The sequence below is a fragment of the Brassica oleracea genome, chromosome C1 (genome assembly GCF_000695525.1).
Source record: "Brassica oleracea var. oleracea cultivar TO1000 chromosome C1, BOL, whole genome shotgun sequence".
NCBI classification, from domain to species: Eukaryota; Viridiplantae; Streptophyta; class Magnoliopsida; order Brassicales; family Brassicaceae; genus Brassica; species Brassica oleracea.
The window spans coordinates 30,169,903-30,184,044 of record NC_027748.1 but is presented as its reverse complement, the minus strand read 5'-3'; the positions used below and the strand labels follow the sequence as shown (position 1 = coordinate 30,184,044).

The 14,142-nt window shown below is 37.1% G+C and overlaps 2 protein-coding genes across 4 annotated transcripts; one reads left to right on the top strand and one right to left on the bottom strand.

The window, feature by feature from the left end:
• Window positions 1-2,021: 2,021 nt before the first annotated feature.
• Window positions 2,022-8,185, top strand: LOC106313485 (kinesin-like protein KIN12B). Of its 2 annotated transcripts, none has more exons than XM_013751298.1 (16): window positions 2,022-2,312; window positions 2,639-2,773; window positions 2,855-2,938; window positions 3,047-3,172; window positions 3,260-3,319; window positions 3,416-3,469; window positions 3,554-3,646; window positions 4,003-4,098; window positions 4,227-4,375; window positions 4,580-4,729; window positions 4,807-4,936; window positions 5,010-6,272; window positions 6,342-6,440; window positions 6,525-6,677; window positions 6,747-7,550; window positions 7,630-8,185. In XM_013751298.1, exons 1-16 carry the CDS (start codon window positions 2,022-2,024, stop codon window positions 7,948-7,950), a joined length of 4,008 nt encoding a protein of 1,335 aa, XP_013606752.1. In that variant the 3' UTR covers window positions 7,951-8,185. The 2 variants fall into 2 exon arrangements, with proteins under 2 accessions (XP_013606752.1, XP_013606760.1); XM_013751306.1 differs by having other exon boundaries at window positions 4,230-4,375; window positions 7,630-7,950.
• Window positions 8,186-8,322: 137 nt separating this feature from the next.
• Window positions 8,323-10,768, bottom strand: LOC106313501 (transcription factor bHLH77-like). 2 transcript variants are annotated; one of them, XM_013751326.1, is made up of 7 exons: window positions 9,970-10,768; window positions 9,670-9,864; window positions 9,441-9,575; window positions 9,082-9,153; window positions 8,843-8,986; window positions 8,682-8,766; window positions 8,323-8,594 (listed from the first exon to the last, which is right to left on the bottom strand). In XM_013751326.1, exons 1-7 carry the CDS (start codon window positions 10,300-10,302, stop codon window positions 8,557-8,559), a joined length of 1,002 nt encoding a protein of 333 aa, XP_013606780.1. In that variant the 5' UTR covers window positions 10,303-10,768; the 3' UTR covers window positions 8,323-8,556. The 2 variants fall into 2 exon arrangements, with proteins under 2 accessions (XP_013606780.1, XP_013606771.1); XM_013751317.1 differs by having other exon boundaries at window positions 8,843-8,998; window positions 9,970-10,764.
• Between the last annotated feature and the right edge of the window lie 3,374 nt (window positions 10,769-14,142).

Below are 14,142 nucleotides of genomic sequence, written 5' to 3'. Positions count from 1 at the left end.
TATCTGCAGTATCTCATTTTTATTTTGAAGACTTGAAAGTATAAATAATTTATATTTGATTTGCAATATAATAAGTACTAGATCCTGATTATTTAATTAACTAAATGATGTATTTGTAATATTTAATATATTATATCCACTAAGTAAATTACTTTTTTGGGGTCTTAAACCATTGATTTATGACAAATAGTCGATATCATATAAACAAATTGAACATATGCACGTAATTAGAGAATTGTATACGATATATAAAAACAAGGGTATGAATGTAAAATATGAAGAAATATTATATAATGACTTAGTATGGCATAAAAGATTGTAAATTATTTATACATATTTAAAGAAAATACAATGATTTTTTAAACTTATATGAAGAATTTAACATATAAAAACAGTTGATTTATGTAAATAATTTTAGATGTTTTATTAATAATAAATTATTTATATTTTTTGTTTTGAGATAAAAATAAAAATTAAATGTCCATAACCCAATTATGTTAAAATACCTTATTAAGAAAGTCCATGTGATTATCATTAAGGTAACTGAAAAAGACAAACAATAAAATAGAAAGTTTAAATTCATTTAAGAATATTTCATTAATGTAACTGAAAAGACAAGTAATAAATTAGGCAGTTTTATTCGTTTTAGGATATTTCATAAATGCAACTGAAAAAGACAAGCAAAAAAATAGAGAGTTTAATTAATGAAATAAGAACATTTTCAAATGAATACTTCTCTTTTAATAATATAGATGAAATATGTTTTTTTACTGTCTCATCTTATTATCTAAGTGGTTGGCTAGATAAAAACTTAAATGATTGAAACATAACTTACTTGAACAAGGAGTGGTAAACTGATGTTTCTATCTTTTACAATATTTCAGCCAATTTCAGGTAAACTAACATTTGTTTGAATTATCATAAGTTAAATATCACTTTTGAAAATATATTCATATAAAAAATAGGGCAATTCTCTCAATATCTCTTTTTAAGTTTTTGTCAAAAAAATAGTTCTAAAAAAAAAAGACCAAAATAGCATTTTATTTTTATTTTTATGGTTTAGATTAGTTAACCATAGGGTAAAAATACATATTTTGGTCATTTTTACTTTTTAATAAAACTTATTTTTGTCATTTTTTTTCATTGAGTACTATTTTTGTGACAAAAACTTAAAAAAAAACTATCATAAGAAATTTCTCTAAAACATACTGATTATTGTTTAGGGTTTAATATTTTAGGGAGTGAAGTTGGATTTAGAAATTTCTATAAATAACTCTTAAACATTTATAAATTCTTATAAATAATTTTAAATGATTAATTAAAGTTAGTTTAATTTTTTTCATCACAAATTTAAAGTATTTATGAAAATGGTTATCCCATGAAAGTAAATTTGAAAAGTAGTAACAAATTTGGTGTAAAATTAGAATTTACCTTTGTATAAAACTAATATATAAGCGATCCTATTAGTTGGTTAGGTTCTTAATGAAAATCTTAAGGATAGATTGAAACATAGTGGTATGGTATGTGTAGATCATATGTAAAGTAAATGTTAATTTTATTGTGTGTTCTTAGTAGAATATATTAAAACCTTCAGTCAAAAAAAGAAGAAGGATATATTAAAACGTATTTTTCGTGGAAAAGAGAAAAGTTTTTATATACATAATGTTTATTGGGCTTTGGTGTTACTGTCATTTAGTTGGTGTTTTGTAAACCCTAAACCAATACGTGGCACGGAACTGAAACATCCTAGAAAATAATTTAAACAAAAACATGGGCCCTAAGTAAGTCTCCACCGTTGGATTACATCTCGTGATCACAGAGATTGATGAATAGAAGAATACAGAGAGATGTGAAACAAATCTAGAAATTCAAATTCTCACCATTAACGGCTCTCTCTCTCTCTCTCTCCCCCTTATTCCTTGATTCTTTGCCCGAGCACCAAACTGTTGCAAACAGTGGCTTAACAACCTCTTCTTCTTCTTCTTCTTCTTCCTCCTCTTTTTATTCATTCTAATTAGAGAATGAAGCACTTCATGATGCCAAGAAACGCCGTCGTGCGAGACATCGGAGAGCCGCAATCGCCGAACCCTAGCTTGACTAAATCCAAGTCCCAAAGGAAGACAAGATCCGCCAAAGAGAACGCCCCGCCTCCCGATCCGAACTCGCTGCCGCCTGATTATAGGTCTTCTCCGGCGAAACTGAAGAGTCCACTGCCTCCGCGTCCGCCGTCTGCCAATCCTCTTAAACGGAAGCTCATCGCGGAAGCTGCGTCGGATAACGGTGTAGCTGGGGTTTCAGATTCTGGTGTTAAGGTGGTTTGAGCCTTTTATTATTTTGAATCGCCTTATCTTAGATATGAATCGATCAAATTAAATGTTCCAGATTCTAAAATTTCTAATTGGAGAAGCCTAAGCTTCTATTTTTTAGAAGGTTTAAGTTTCATTTAGTTTCTATGTGATGTGGGAGAGACCTATAGTGAGTTCGCTGTTTGTTGCAAATGCTTGAGTGACATATGATTTCTTACTATGGACTTTTCACTGTTCAGGTCTTTGCTGCTTCTGATAGATAGATAGGACTATGGACTGTTCAAGCTAACCTCATAAGCTACGCAACTTGAGCTCTTATTTTCGTTTTGTAGGTTATAGTCAGAGTGAAGCCTCCAAGCAAAGGCGAGGAAGAGGAGATGATAGTCAAGAAGATCTCCAGCGATGCCCTCACTATAAATGACCATACTTTCACTTTCGACTCAATTGCTGACCCTGACTCAACACAGGTAACCATCTGGTTGTCCTATTTACTCTTATCCCATGGTTTAGATAGGCTAACTACTTATCTTTTCTTGTATTCTTTGCAGGATGAAATCTTTCAACTTGTGGGAGCCCCTCTTGTGGAAAACTGTCTGGCTGGATTTAATAGTTCTGTTTTTGCCTATGGACAGGTGGTTATCATGTTTATATGTTTTTCTTTAGGATTGAATTGCAATTTCTTAACCAGATGATTGTGGTTTTAACTTCTGGACCTTCATGATAAAAACACTTTTCATCAGACTGGTAGTGGGAAAACGTATACCATGTGGGGTCCTGCAAACGGATTGTTGGAAGAGCACCTGATTGGTGACCAAAGAGGTTTGACTCCACGTGTCTTTGAACTGCTCTTCGCCCGTATCAGTGAGGTGATGCTTGCTGTTGTTTACTTTCAGTCCTTTTTCATCTAGTTAAAGAGGCAGCACATTCAAGGGTTGGTTTCTTTTTATCTGCAGGAGCAAGTGAAGCACGCTGAACGGCAGCTCAGTTACCAGTGCCGCTGTTCTTTTCTCGAGGTTCAACGAGTGGATAGTTTGTTGATGTATTTTTTGTTTTTTCGTTTCTTAATGCTTGATGATACTTATGGTTCTCTTTCCTGTCTTTCATTGCAGATATACAACGAGCAAATAACAGATCTTTTGGATCCGAGCCAGAAAAACCTGATGGTAAAACGAACTTGCAACTTAACTCGATTTACATTCTAAGAACAAAGTACTCGTATTCATTTTTCTTAATTTATCTTGTACCAGATTAGAGAAGATGTCAAGTCCGGTGTTTATGTTGAATATCTGACTGAGGAAAACGTGAAAAATTTGAAGGATTTGTCAGGGCTCCTGATCAAGGTTTGTTGCACCCTTTCATTTCATGTTCCTCTTGGGAAACTAGACCCTTTATAATCTGAAAGATTTCTAGAGTAATTGCTCAAAACGTACACATGCACTTGGTGTGATACCATTGTTAACTTTTAACATATGGGGCGCGGAACTTTGCATTGTTAAAAAGAAAATGCGCCGCACTAGAGGAATTTGGAAGAATGTTTATTGGACTTTAACGTTTCAGCTTTGTTAGTGATGTAAATCGAATTACAATAAAACATGACTTCAAACAGCAAAGCATGTCAAAGTCTTACAGTGTAGGTAGTCTGAACTTTTTTGTTGCGCTGAAACGAGTATTTAAATAATATGCTTTTTAACTGTAGGGTTTGGCAAACAGAAGGACAGGTGCAACAAGTGTAAATGCAGAGAGTTCAAGGTCGCATTGTGTATTTACTTGTGTTGTTGAGTCACATTGCAAGGTGTGTTCTCCTTTTATCAAATTGTTCATATTTATTGTTTTTTAAGAATGAGACGGAGATGTTTACTAGTATAGTAGTAGTTCATTGTTATGATGCGAAACCATTCGTAACAGCATTTTAATGTATAGCAGAGTGCGGCAGATGGTCTAAGCAACTTCAAAACAAGTAGAATAAATCTTGTTGATCTGGCTGGTTCGGAAAGACAAAAATCAACTGGTGCAGCAGGAGAACGGTTGAAGGAAGCTGGGAATATCAATCGATCACTTTCTCAACTTGGGTAAGTTCAGTTGTTGATCTGGCTGGCTGCTTGTTGATTGTTCTGTCTCAGTTTGTATTGCATTATGTTTATTTAGGGACTATGTTTGATGCTGTAGCATGTTTGAATCTGGGTTTTAATTACATTTTACAGATGTGATACCTGAGTCTGAAACTGAGAGTGAGAAGCTTAGATAAATGCTAACCATAAGTGTTTTAATTGCAGGAATTTGATCAACATCCTCGCAGAAATTTCACAAACAGGGAAGCAAAGGCATATACCATACAGAGATTCCAGGCTGACGTTCCTATTGCAGGAGTCTCTTGGTGGGAATGCAAAATTAGCTATGGTTTGTGCGGTATCTCCCTCGCAAAGGTAAATCCAGAACTCGAATTGCTCTATTTGAAATTATATCATTCTCCACTTAAATAAAGTTGCATCATAAATTGTAGTTGTAGAAGTGAAACGTTCAGCACCTTGAGATTTGCTCAGCGTGCAAAGGCGATTCAGAACAAGGCCGTTGTCAATGAAGTGATGCAGGATGATGTAAATTTCTTGCGGGAAGTCATACGCCAGCTGAGGGTATGCATTCTTTTGATTATCTTATAAGACATAAATACATATGTTAATGCAAATTATAATGCCAACTTCGCAGGAGGAACTGCAAAGGGTGAAGAATAATGGAAACAACCCAGCTAATCCGAATGCAGCTTATGCCACTTCCTGGAATGCACGTAGAAGTATGAGTTTGTTAAGAAGTTTTGGCCTGAGTCATCCAAAGTCATTAGCCAATGGAGATGATGATGGAGATACTGAGATGGAAATAGATGAAGAGGCTGTTGAAAGGCTTTGTGCTCAAATAGGCCTGCAGTCATCTCCACCTGCCGAGGAGAACAATCCGGACACGAGCAGAGTAGAGAAAATAAATCCATCCTTACATACTGTGGCCTTGGAGGATGAAAATTACGAGAACTCCCACCTTCAGTCATCTGATGGCCAATCTACAGGAAAGCAGTTTCCTGAGAATACAGATGTTAACATGGAGGATGCAAGTTGCCAAACTGAGAATCACGAGGCAGTTACTATTAATAATGAGCCAACCGTGGAAGAAACTGGCATCACAGCAGCCGTGCAAACTATGGATCATGGTTCAAGTGTGCTGCCTCATTTGATAACCAATTCTCTTGGTTCTCCTATTAGTGACACAGACCACGACAATTCACTTGGCAAGGCGGAAAACATTCCATCATGCCAAGACTTGGTTCCTGGAGCTCTTGCTTCTTCGATTGCATCAGTAGCTGATGCTTCAGATGATACAGAACACTTCTCAATAATTCCTGCGTCACCTTGCCTCAGCATAGATCCAGCAAGTGCTTCTCATGTGCTAATAACTCCCACTGAGAGCGTCTCTCCTAGGATTAGGAATAGTAGGAAAAGCTTGAGGACATCATCAATGTCCACCGCATCACAAAAATATATTGAGAGAGCAAACCAAGTAACTACAGAAATCGTCGAACCTTCTTCCGCTGTGTCTACAGAGATGTTAAACCTACCTAGTGCTTTGTCTACACAGAAAAGTGGAGCTTTTCCTGTGCCAACAAACCAATTGGCGGCTAGCCTCCACAGAGGAATGAAAATACTCGACTCCTATCGCCAGAGTACTGCTCAGAGACGATCTACATTTGGGTTCTCCTACAAAGCTCTAGAATGCAAGCCTTCGACGGTTTTAAGCAAGGCTGATGTAGGTGTACAAACTTATCCCGAAGCTGATATAATAGCAGAAGAGAACCCAAAAGAAGTAGTGTGCATTAAATGCAAATGCATAGCAGAATGTGATGTCCAAGAAACAAGTGACATTTCAAATCGTCAGTCAGTAACTGTTGACAACTCAGAAAAGTCCAGTTTCCAAGTTCCTAAGGTAAAGATTTCATCTACAGTTCGTTCTGCATTTGTATAGCCTAAAGATTTAATGGGAGTTTTCTGCCAGGCAGTGGAAAAGGTTCTAGCAGGGTCTATCCGAAGAGAAATGGCTCTGGAAGAGTACTGCACTAAGCAAGCCTCTGAAATATCACAGCTTAATCGGCTGGTATGATCCTAAGTTAATGCTTTGTGTTTTGTTAGAAACATATCAAGGGAACCTTTTTCTAATTGCCTCTGGAAAATTGAATAGGTTCAGCAGTACAAACATGAGCGAGAGTGCAATGCCATCATAGGACAAACAAGGGAGGACAAAATTGTTCGTCTTGAAGGCCTCATGGATGGCGTGTTATCTAAAGATGATTTCCTGGATGAAGAATTTGCATCTCTCATGCATGAGCATAAGGTAGTTTCCATTATTTAGAAGATTATTGACTCGATGCGACATGTTTCCTTAATTATATAATGCCTGCAGCTTCTGAAGGACATGTACGAGAACCACCCTGAAGTATTGCAGACGAGGATTGAGTTGAAACGAGCACAAGAAGAGCTTGAAAGTTTCAAGAACTTCTATGGTGAAATGGGAGAAAGGGAAGTGTTACTGGAAGAGATTCAAGATTTAAAGGCGCATGTACACTGTTACACCGACACTTCTCTTACATCGTCTCGGAAAAGAGGTTCCCTGCTTAAGCTGACATACACTTGTGACCCTAATCCGGCTCCACCACTTAATGCCATTCCTGAGTCAGTGGAGGAGAGTCCTGAGAAGACATTAGAACAGGAAAGACTTCGTTGGACAGAAGCTGAGAGAAACTGGATATCTCTAGCTGAGGAGTTAAAAAATGAGCTTGATACCAATAGGAAGCTGATGGAAAAGCAGAAACGGGAACTGGATACGGAGAAAAGATGTACAGAAGAGTTGACGGAAGCAATGCAGATGGCGATGAAAGGCCATGCACGGATGATTGAACAATATGCAGACCTGGAAGAGAAACATATACAATTGCTTGCGAGGCACAGGAGGATCCGAGAAGGAATAGACGATGTTAAAAAAGCAGCAGCCAGAGCAGGAGTCAAGGGAGCAGAGTCCAGATTCATAAACGCACTTGCAGCAGAGATCTCAGCGTTGAAAGTGCAAAGAGAGAAAGAGGCACAATACTTCAGAGATGAGAACAAGAGTCTCCAGTCACAGCTAAGAGATACAGCTGAAGCTGTTGAAGCAGCAGGAGAGTTACTTGCTCGACTTAAAGAAGCTGAAGAAGGATTAAAAATCGCTCAGGTACAATGCTAAAACATTTAATATCTCAAACACTGTTATATGATTCTAACTTAATGTTTCTGGTTTGTTGTGTTCGCAGAAACGGGCAACGGATGCAGAGTATCAAGCATCAGAAGCATATAAACAGATTGAAAAACTGAAGAGCAAACAAGAAACTGGAATCAGCACTCTTAACCAACAACAACACATTGCAGAGTCGCACAATCACATTGAATCTTTACAGGCTTCTTTACATGGCGATGATATGGCCAAATATGATGAGCCAGTGGAAGAGCCATCAGCAAGTTCAGGAGATGAGCAATGGAGAGAAGAGTTCGAGCCATTTTACAAGAAAGACGCGGAATTGGCAAAGCTCGCCGAACCTTCTTGGTTCTCAGGGTATGACAGATGCAACATATAGTTTCGTTTCCACAACATATTGTTTTCTTGTAATGTGTATAGGAAAAAAATCAGATATTGTTGGGGTCTGATCTGATTTTTAAGTTTGCGAATTTATCATTGTATTTCTTATATCGTATAAACTCATTTTACAATGTATACCTTTTCGTTCTCATCCATGTCACAAACCGAAAGATGTCTTTGTAAGAGATTTGATTTGTCAGCACTAATGGGAATAAAGCTTTTGGTGAGCAATTGCAATGGAATGGAGTAAGGCTGTTTACAAATTTTGAGAGAGAGAACTTCTATAAATCCACTCGTTATTCATCAAAAATATTGTTCTCTATTGTGAGAAAAATATGTAATAGGTGAAAAACTTATTCCCTCTCTTATAAGTTGAGAAATAACAATATATTACAACTGTAAATAATACATAAATTGTCCATAAAAGATTCTTGTCATTTTTATACATAAGATAAAGATTTTTTTGTGTTGCTTTGGGGGTTGAGAAGAAATCAACAGCTGCAAAAGCCAAAAAGAAAGGATAGTAAACATTGTCTCTACTCCGTACCCATCACTACTTGGTTTCTGTATGTACAGAGAGATACAATAACAAACACCTTCTTAATCATGGCTCAAGCTTCATCTGTAGTGTTGGCTCAGGGCCTGGAAACATAAAAGAGATTATATTGGCATGAGAGACTGGTCCTAAAGTTTCTCATTAGAGATTCTCGTTCTAAATATTTTTCTTACAGTTGTTGTTGCTCTGTTGTTGCTGGATATCTCCAAAACCCATCTGAACAATGCTTTGCAGATCATTTTCCCAGAATCCCTGTGTCTGAACATTAATCAGAACACAAATAAGGATTCAACAAGTCTGAGTTTACTATATGACATTAACTACTAACAACTACCTCAGTTTGGACAAATCCGTCGCTCGAGGGAAAGTGAGTGTCTGAGAATCTAGGCATGTTCTTGGCAAGAGAATAGTATCCTCCTGATGGAAGTCTTTGCTCTGAGCAAGCCATTGCGTAAAGAGACTGCGTTAACGACTCCCCCTGTTGAATCATCAGTACAATACAGATGCAACACGTTACTGATACATTAACATTCCGATAAGAGCAAGCAACAACATTGTATCATCGCAGCGTACCTCTGTGGATAAAGCAGCATTAGCATTAAACTCCATCCTCGGATTTACAGTAGCCAGCTTCATGGACAAGAACTGAAGAAAAACAGAACAAAAGTATTTTAATTTCTGCAGAAATTTTGACCAATCACAGCACTTGAAAAAAAAGTACTTTAATTTCAAAAAACGGACTAGAGGAATGTGCGGGATTTAGTGGGTGGGCGAAGCTAGTTTTGTAATAATTTGACTTTGGGAATTTTGTTCAATGTATGTTTGTAACCGGATCTGAATTCCTGATTCTCGAGATTGATATATATTCTTTTTATTAAAAGAAAAACTCGGACTCTCAAGAAACATTGACATAGATGATTGGATCCTCCTACCTGGACTTGTCTCTGCAAGGACTGAACATAGTTGATAATCTCATCAAGCATGACAGCTTTCCCTGTGATCCGGTTACAACCAGGAACAAGATCCTGAAGCATTGTCATCCTCTCGCTGATCTTTTCTCTTCTTGCCTGATAATAATCAAACATCAACATTGTTAAATTTGAACTGAAACATCGACACACAAAAAAAAAAAAAAGAAAACAGATGGAGGGTGTTTAGTACTCTTTCAGCGAGACTATGGCTATCGGTTGCCTGACCCCTTCTGGCTCTAACATGAATGTAGTCTTTGGTCGGCTTTGCATCGTCCTTATTGTCTCCTTTACTATCATCACACTTGTCTATTACGTTCTTACTGCTCCCAGCCTCATCATGCTTGCTTCTCTTCCCATCTTTCGATCCAACGTTCTCTCCTGAAACCTGATCACAAATCCGCAAATCAACACCTCAAGAACATCAAGAACTAAACATCTCAAAGGAGCATATAAAGAATATAGCAAGAAAGATAGATGAAATTCGAAAAACCTTTGAATGGGAAGCGGTAAGAGACGACGAAGCTGGAGAGTCCTTGCCGTTTCCAACAGGGATCGATTTTCTTTTCCTGGGGTTCGGTTTCGGTGTCTGAACACGATCTGAATCTGGATCCAACAGAGAGCTCTTGTTGCTATCGCGATCGGATCCGAATTGACCCGGATAAGGAGGGAACCGGATCCCAGCGGAGAAGGACTCTTGAGGGCAGTTGCGGAATCTGCCGAGGAGATCGCCGATGGTTCCTTCGTTGCCGTTGCCGTTGCCAATGACATTGCCAAAGGGATCGCTCTGACCCAAAGGTAAGTACTTTAGGGTTTGCTTCTCCATCTCCACGCAATTGACTGAGGTTTCAGACTTTCTGAAGATAACCCAGATTACTAATGAGCTTCTGAATCAGATAGAAAGCTGCTTTGACATTGAAAGATTTTCCGGGAAACTGAGAGATTTTCCGGGAAAGTTGAGATTTTTCTTCAGACTGGAGTAACAGGCGATTATGAAGTTATACTTGGAAAAAGGAATTTGAATTTTCCAGGAAAATGTAAGCAAAGAGCTTAACGAATTATGGGTATTGTTTGCGTTGAAAAGGAAATGAGAATGCAGAGAAGGGAAGGAAGTAGAAATGAAGAAGAATGATTGATCAATCAAAGTGGGAGAGAGGAAAGAGAAGACGGTGACTTTTGTTACTGAGATGGAAGAAGAAGAAGGTTAAGGGGGAAGTAATGATGAGAGATTTAATTAAAGAAAATTTATAAAAAGAGTGAGTTTTACAGTTCAAAAGAGAAGAATCTTAGGTGGGGTTTAAATTGTTAATGTGGGAACATTAGATGGTGGTGAAAGTTGTTTGGCTGCTGAGGCTGTCCTCTGTAATCATTGGAGTGAGAAGAGAAGATAGCATGTGCATGACAGAGACAAAGAAAGTTGTGGAAAGGAAGATACAAACAAAAAGATAACAAAAGTTCTAATTATCATGCTTAGTTATTCTTGGTTAACAGACTATTTTAATATCAGGAATATTGTAAATTAAATATACTCTCCAATAATTGACTTGAAGGTTAGCAGATCTTGGTGGAACCCACCATAAAACAAGAAAACAGAGTGTTTAAAACGCCTGATTAGGTGTCGTTGATTGAACTGTTTCGCGGATTCCACTGACACGTGGCGGTCCGCGATTGGTTCGTGTTTTAATTTTTTTTTTTTAAACAGAGAAAAAATCAAAAAAAAAAAAAAATAATAATTAAGCATCCCACTTGGGATGCTAGGGTTAGTGATGGTCTTAGTTGTTAACGATCTTAAATGTGTATTTGATGTTTTATATTTCTGAGTTGATTTATAATGTGCACCGAGTATAAGTGAACGAGTATCTTCTAACATACATTTTCATAGCTTGTGTGTGGTGTGTTTTTTTTTCTTTTTTTTTTTGGCTCAACTTCAATTTTTCATTATCCAAATCATGATAACAGGATTACAACTTTACAAGATTTTCACCCCACATACAACACCGGAATCTAGTATTACACAGGAACACTTAGAAGGATCCTACGCTACCCGAATCAATCCGATGTTGCATTTTTCACCACTATGAAAACAAGAACATCCCACTACCCGGAATGAACCGTCTCTTACACCACTAAATTCTACCACTAATTACAAAACATATCCTTTGCCAACCGACACCAATAATGAGAATTCTAAGAAAACACATAGCGAATGGATCTATTAATTTGACTTTTAGGCTCGGCCATTACTTGTGTGTGTGTGTTTTTGATACAAATAAATTTGCATTTCCGTTTTTAGATTTTTTGAAGTACAATATGCATGTGCTGCCCAAATGTTGTGGGATGCATAGAACATTAGAAGTTTAGAACTGATATAAGGTAGAAAAGCAAATTTCCATTCTCAGGAGGACCTATTCTAGCACTTGCTGAAAGGCTTTCTTAAGTTGATCTAGAAACGTTATCAAGTGTCTCTTGCACATGAAAAATCTTTTACTTAAATCGAAGCAGCAACCATCTGTCTATGGACCTATGGCCACACATGCATGAAAATTTAGCTTCGAGATTTTACTTGTTTTTTAGCACATGTAAGAAGAAGAGACTTCTCTTCAGAAGGCAATGTCTGCATAAAGAAGTAGAGATGTCTAGAATGGGAATTGTCACAACTAGCAAAAAGTATTTATGCTTTATGGGAATCTCTAAGAAAAACATAACTCACAATTGAGAAACAAAGTTGTAAGTTTTGTGAAACCACTCTTTTCTCAAATCCTTGCCAATTGATTTTGACGGTTTCTATTATGCAACATAGAAATTATTATGGCTAAAGATTTGACCAAGATGAAGTTTACACAATGAAACCAGAACCTTCTTGCATCTTTGATGGTTATAGATGAGACAATGTGTAACACCCTGCCCGTCCACGGCTAATGGGCCACCCACGCCTGTTCACTCGGCCCGTATTTCTCATTCCGTTCCAACGGTCAGTGCGTTAATTTTTCCAAGATCCGAAAGACTTGTTTATTGACCCTGCAATCACCACATGACATTCCCCGGTCTCACCTCACATGGTATCGCGAATCACTTCCCGATAGGTTACATCCTTCCACTACTCCAATTCAAGCACACTTAACTCAGGAGTTCTAAACGAATGTGTGACACTGTGATGGAAAAGGTAAGTAAACTTTGGTGACATACGTAGCCAAATAAATTCACTTAAGTCTTTCCATATATCACAACTTGGGATGTTACAATTCACCTCCTCTTAAAGAACGCAACGTCCTCGTTACGCCCCACGACAGGTCTCAAGACGCCTCTCGGGTCAGAACTGAGATGGCTAACCAGCTCTAATACCACTTGTAACACCCCGACCGTCCACAGCTAATGGACCATCCACGCCCGCTCACTCGGCCCGTGGGCTCCATCCCATCTGACGGGCGGTGCGTTAATTTTCCAAGGCCTGAAAGTCTTGTTTACTGACCCTGCAATCACCATCCGACCTTTTTCCGTGCTTTAGCCTCACTCGCACGGTATCGCAAATCATTTCCCGATAGGTCACCCATCCTTTTACTACTTCAACCCAAGCACGCATAACCCTGGAGTTCTAAACGGATGTATGATGGAAAAGGTAAGTCAACTTTAATGATATAGGTAGCCAAATCAATTTTCTTAAATCTTTCCATATATCACAACTCGAGATGTTACACAATGTTTCTAAACTAACATAGTTAATAATGTTAGTATCAGCCAGTAATAAATATTGACATGTATGTATTTAATTGCAAATCCAGGAGTAAAACTCTTTTGTTAAAAATAGAACAGTCTAGTAGACTTGAGATGATCCTCTAGCCATGATCTCTTGTAATAAGCAGATGTTACACGAGGAGATGACCAAGAATACAAATAGTAAATAACTATTTTTGTTTTGCAAGTTATAAGACGATGATGTCTACTATACCCATCTTCTTGCAAAAAGCTCTTCAAGTATGGTTTCTAGCTCTAAAAGAAGTTCAATTGTTTCCCCATTGTTCAAGCTTAGCAAGGAGATCTAGCAGAGCTAAATCTGTTTATGATCTCATGACAATCAATACCAGAAGGTCTTTAAGCGACACTTCCATGAACACTATTAAGCATGAAAAGAGAATGATGATATATAAAGTTAGTTTTTTTCTTACGACGAATAGCATGGGATTTTATGACGTGTATAATGTGTTTCCATTTTAGGTCCTTTTTCGTTTACACTATTATAGTTTGGCTTAATACTTTCTAATTGTGCATTATAATCTTTCTCGCACTAACCATTATTATATGAAGTTTTATAATCTATTTTATTGGTCACTAAAATTGAAAATGAATAAAGAAAGAATAAAATAATATAAATATATTTGAAATATTTAATTTATTCAAAACTAAAAAATAACATAAACTTTTACTATTTTATTATTTTTATTATTTGATAAATTACAAATTTATTTTACTGTTAAAAATCATAAAATAACTAACTAAAGAAAACTAGAGTACGACACATAATTTAAACCTAAATCTCCAAAATCACAAAGAAAAAAGAAAACACTATAGCAACACTAGTTCAATAAAGGTCTGGAACAAAAATGAATGCGGTCAAGCACCAACGCAAAAAGCCAAAAAAACAGATCAAAGAAAAAATAATCACCGGAAG

Bases quoted from the DNA above. Each gene is read 5' to 3' on its own strand.
- LOC106313501 (XM_013751317.1), bottom strand. From the start codon at position 10,302: ATGGAGAAGCAAACCCTAAAGTACTTACCTTTGGGTCAGAGCGATCCC. The intron at 9,865-9,969 runs GTTTTTCGAATT...ATTTGTGATCAG, and splicing joins TTACCGCTTCCCATTCAAAG to GTTTCAGGAGAGAACGTTGG. The intron at 8,595-8,681 runs GTAAGAAAAATA...TTATGTTTCCAG, and splicing joins ACAACAGAGCAACAACAACT to GCCCTGAGCCAACACTACAG.
- LOC106313485 (XM_013751298.1), top strand. From the start codon at position 2,022: ATGAAGCACTTCATGATGCCAAGAAACGCCGTCGTGCGAGACATCGGA. The intron at 2,313-2,638 runs GTGGTTTGAGCC...TTCGTTTTGTAG, and splicing joins TTTCAGATTCTGGTGTTAAG to GTTATAGTCAGAGTGAAGCC. The intron at 2,774-2,854 runs GTAACCATCTGG...TATTCTTTGCAG, and splicing joins CTGACCCTGACTCAACACAG to GATGAAATCTTTCAACTTGT.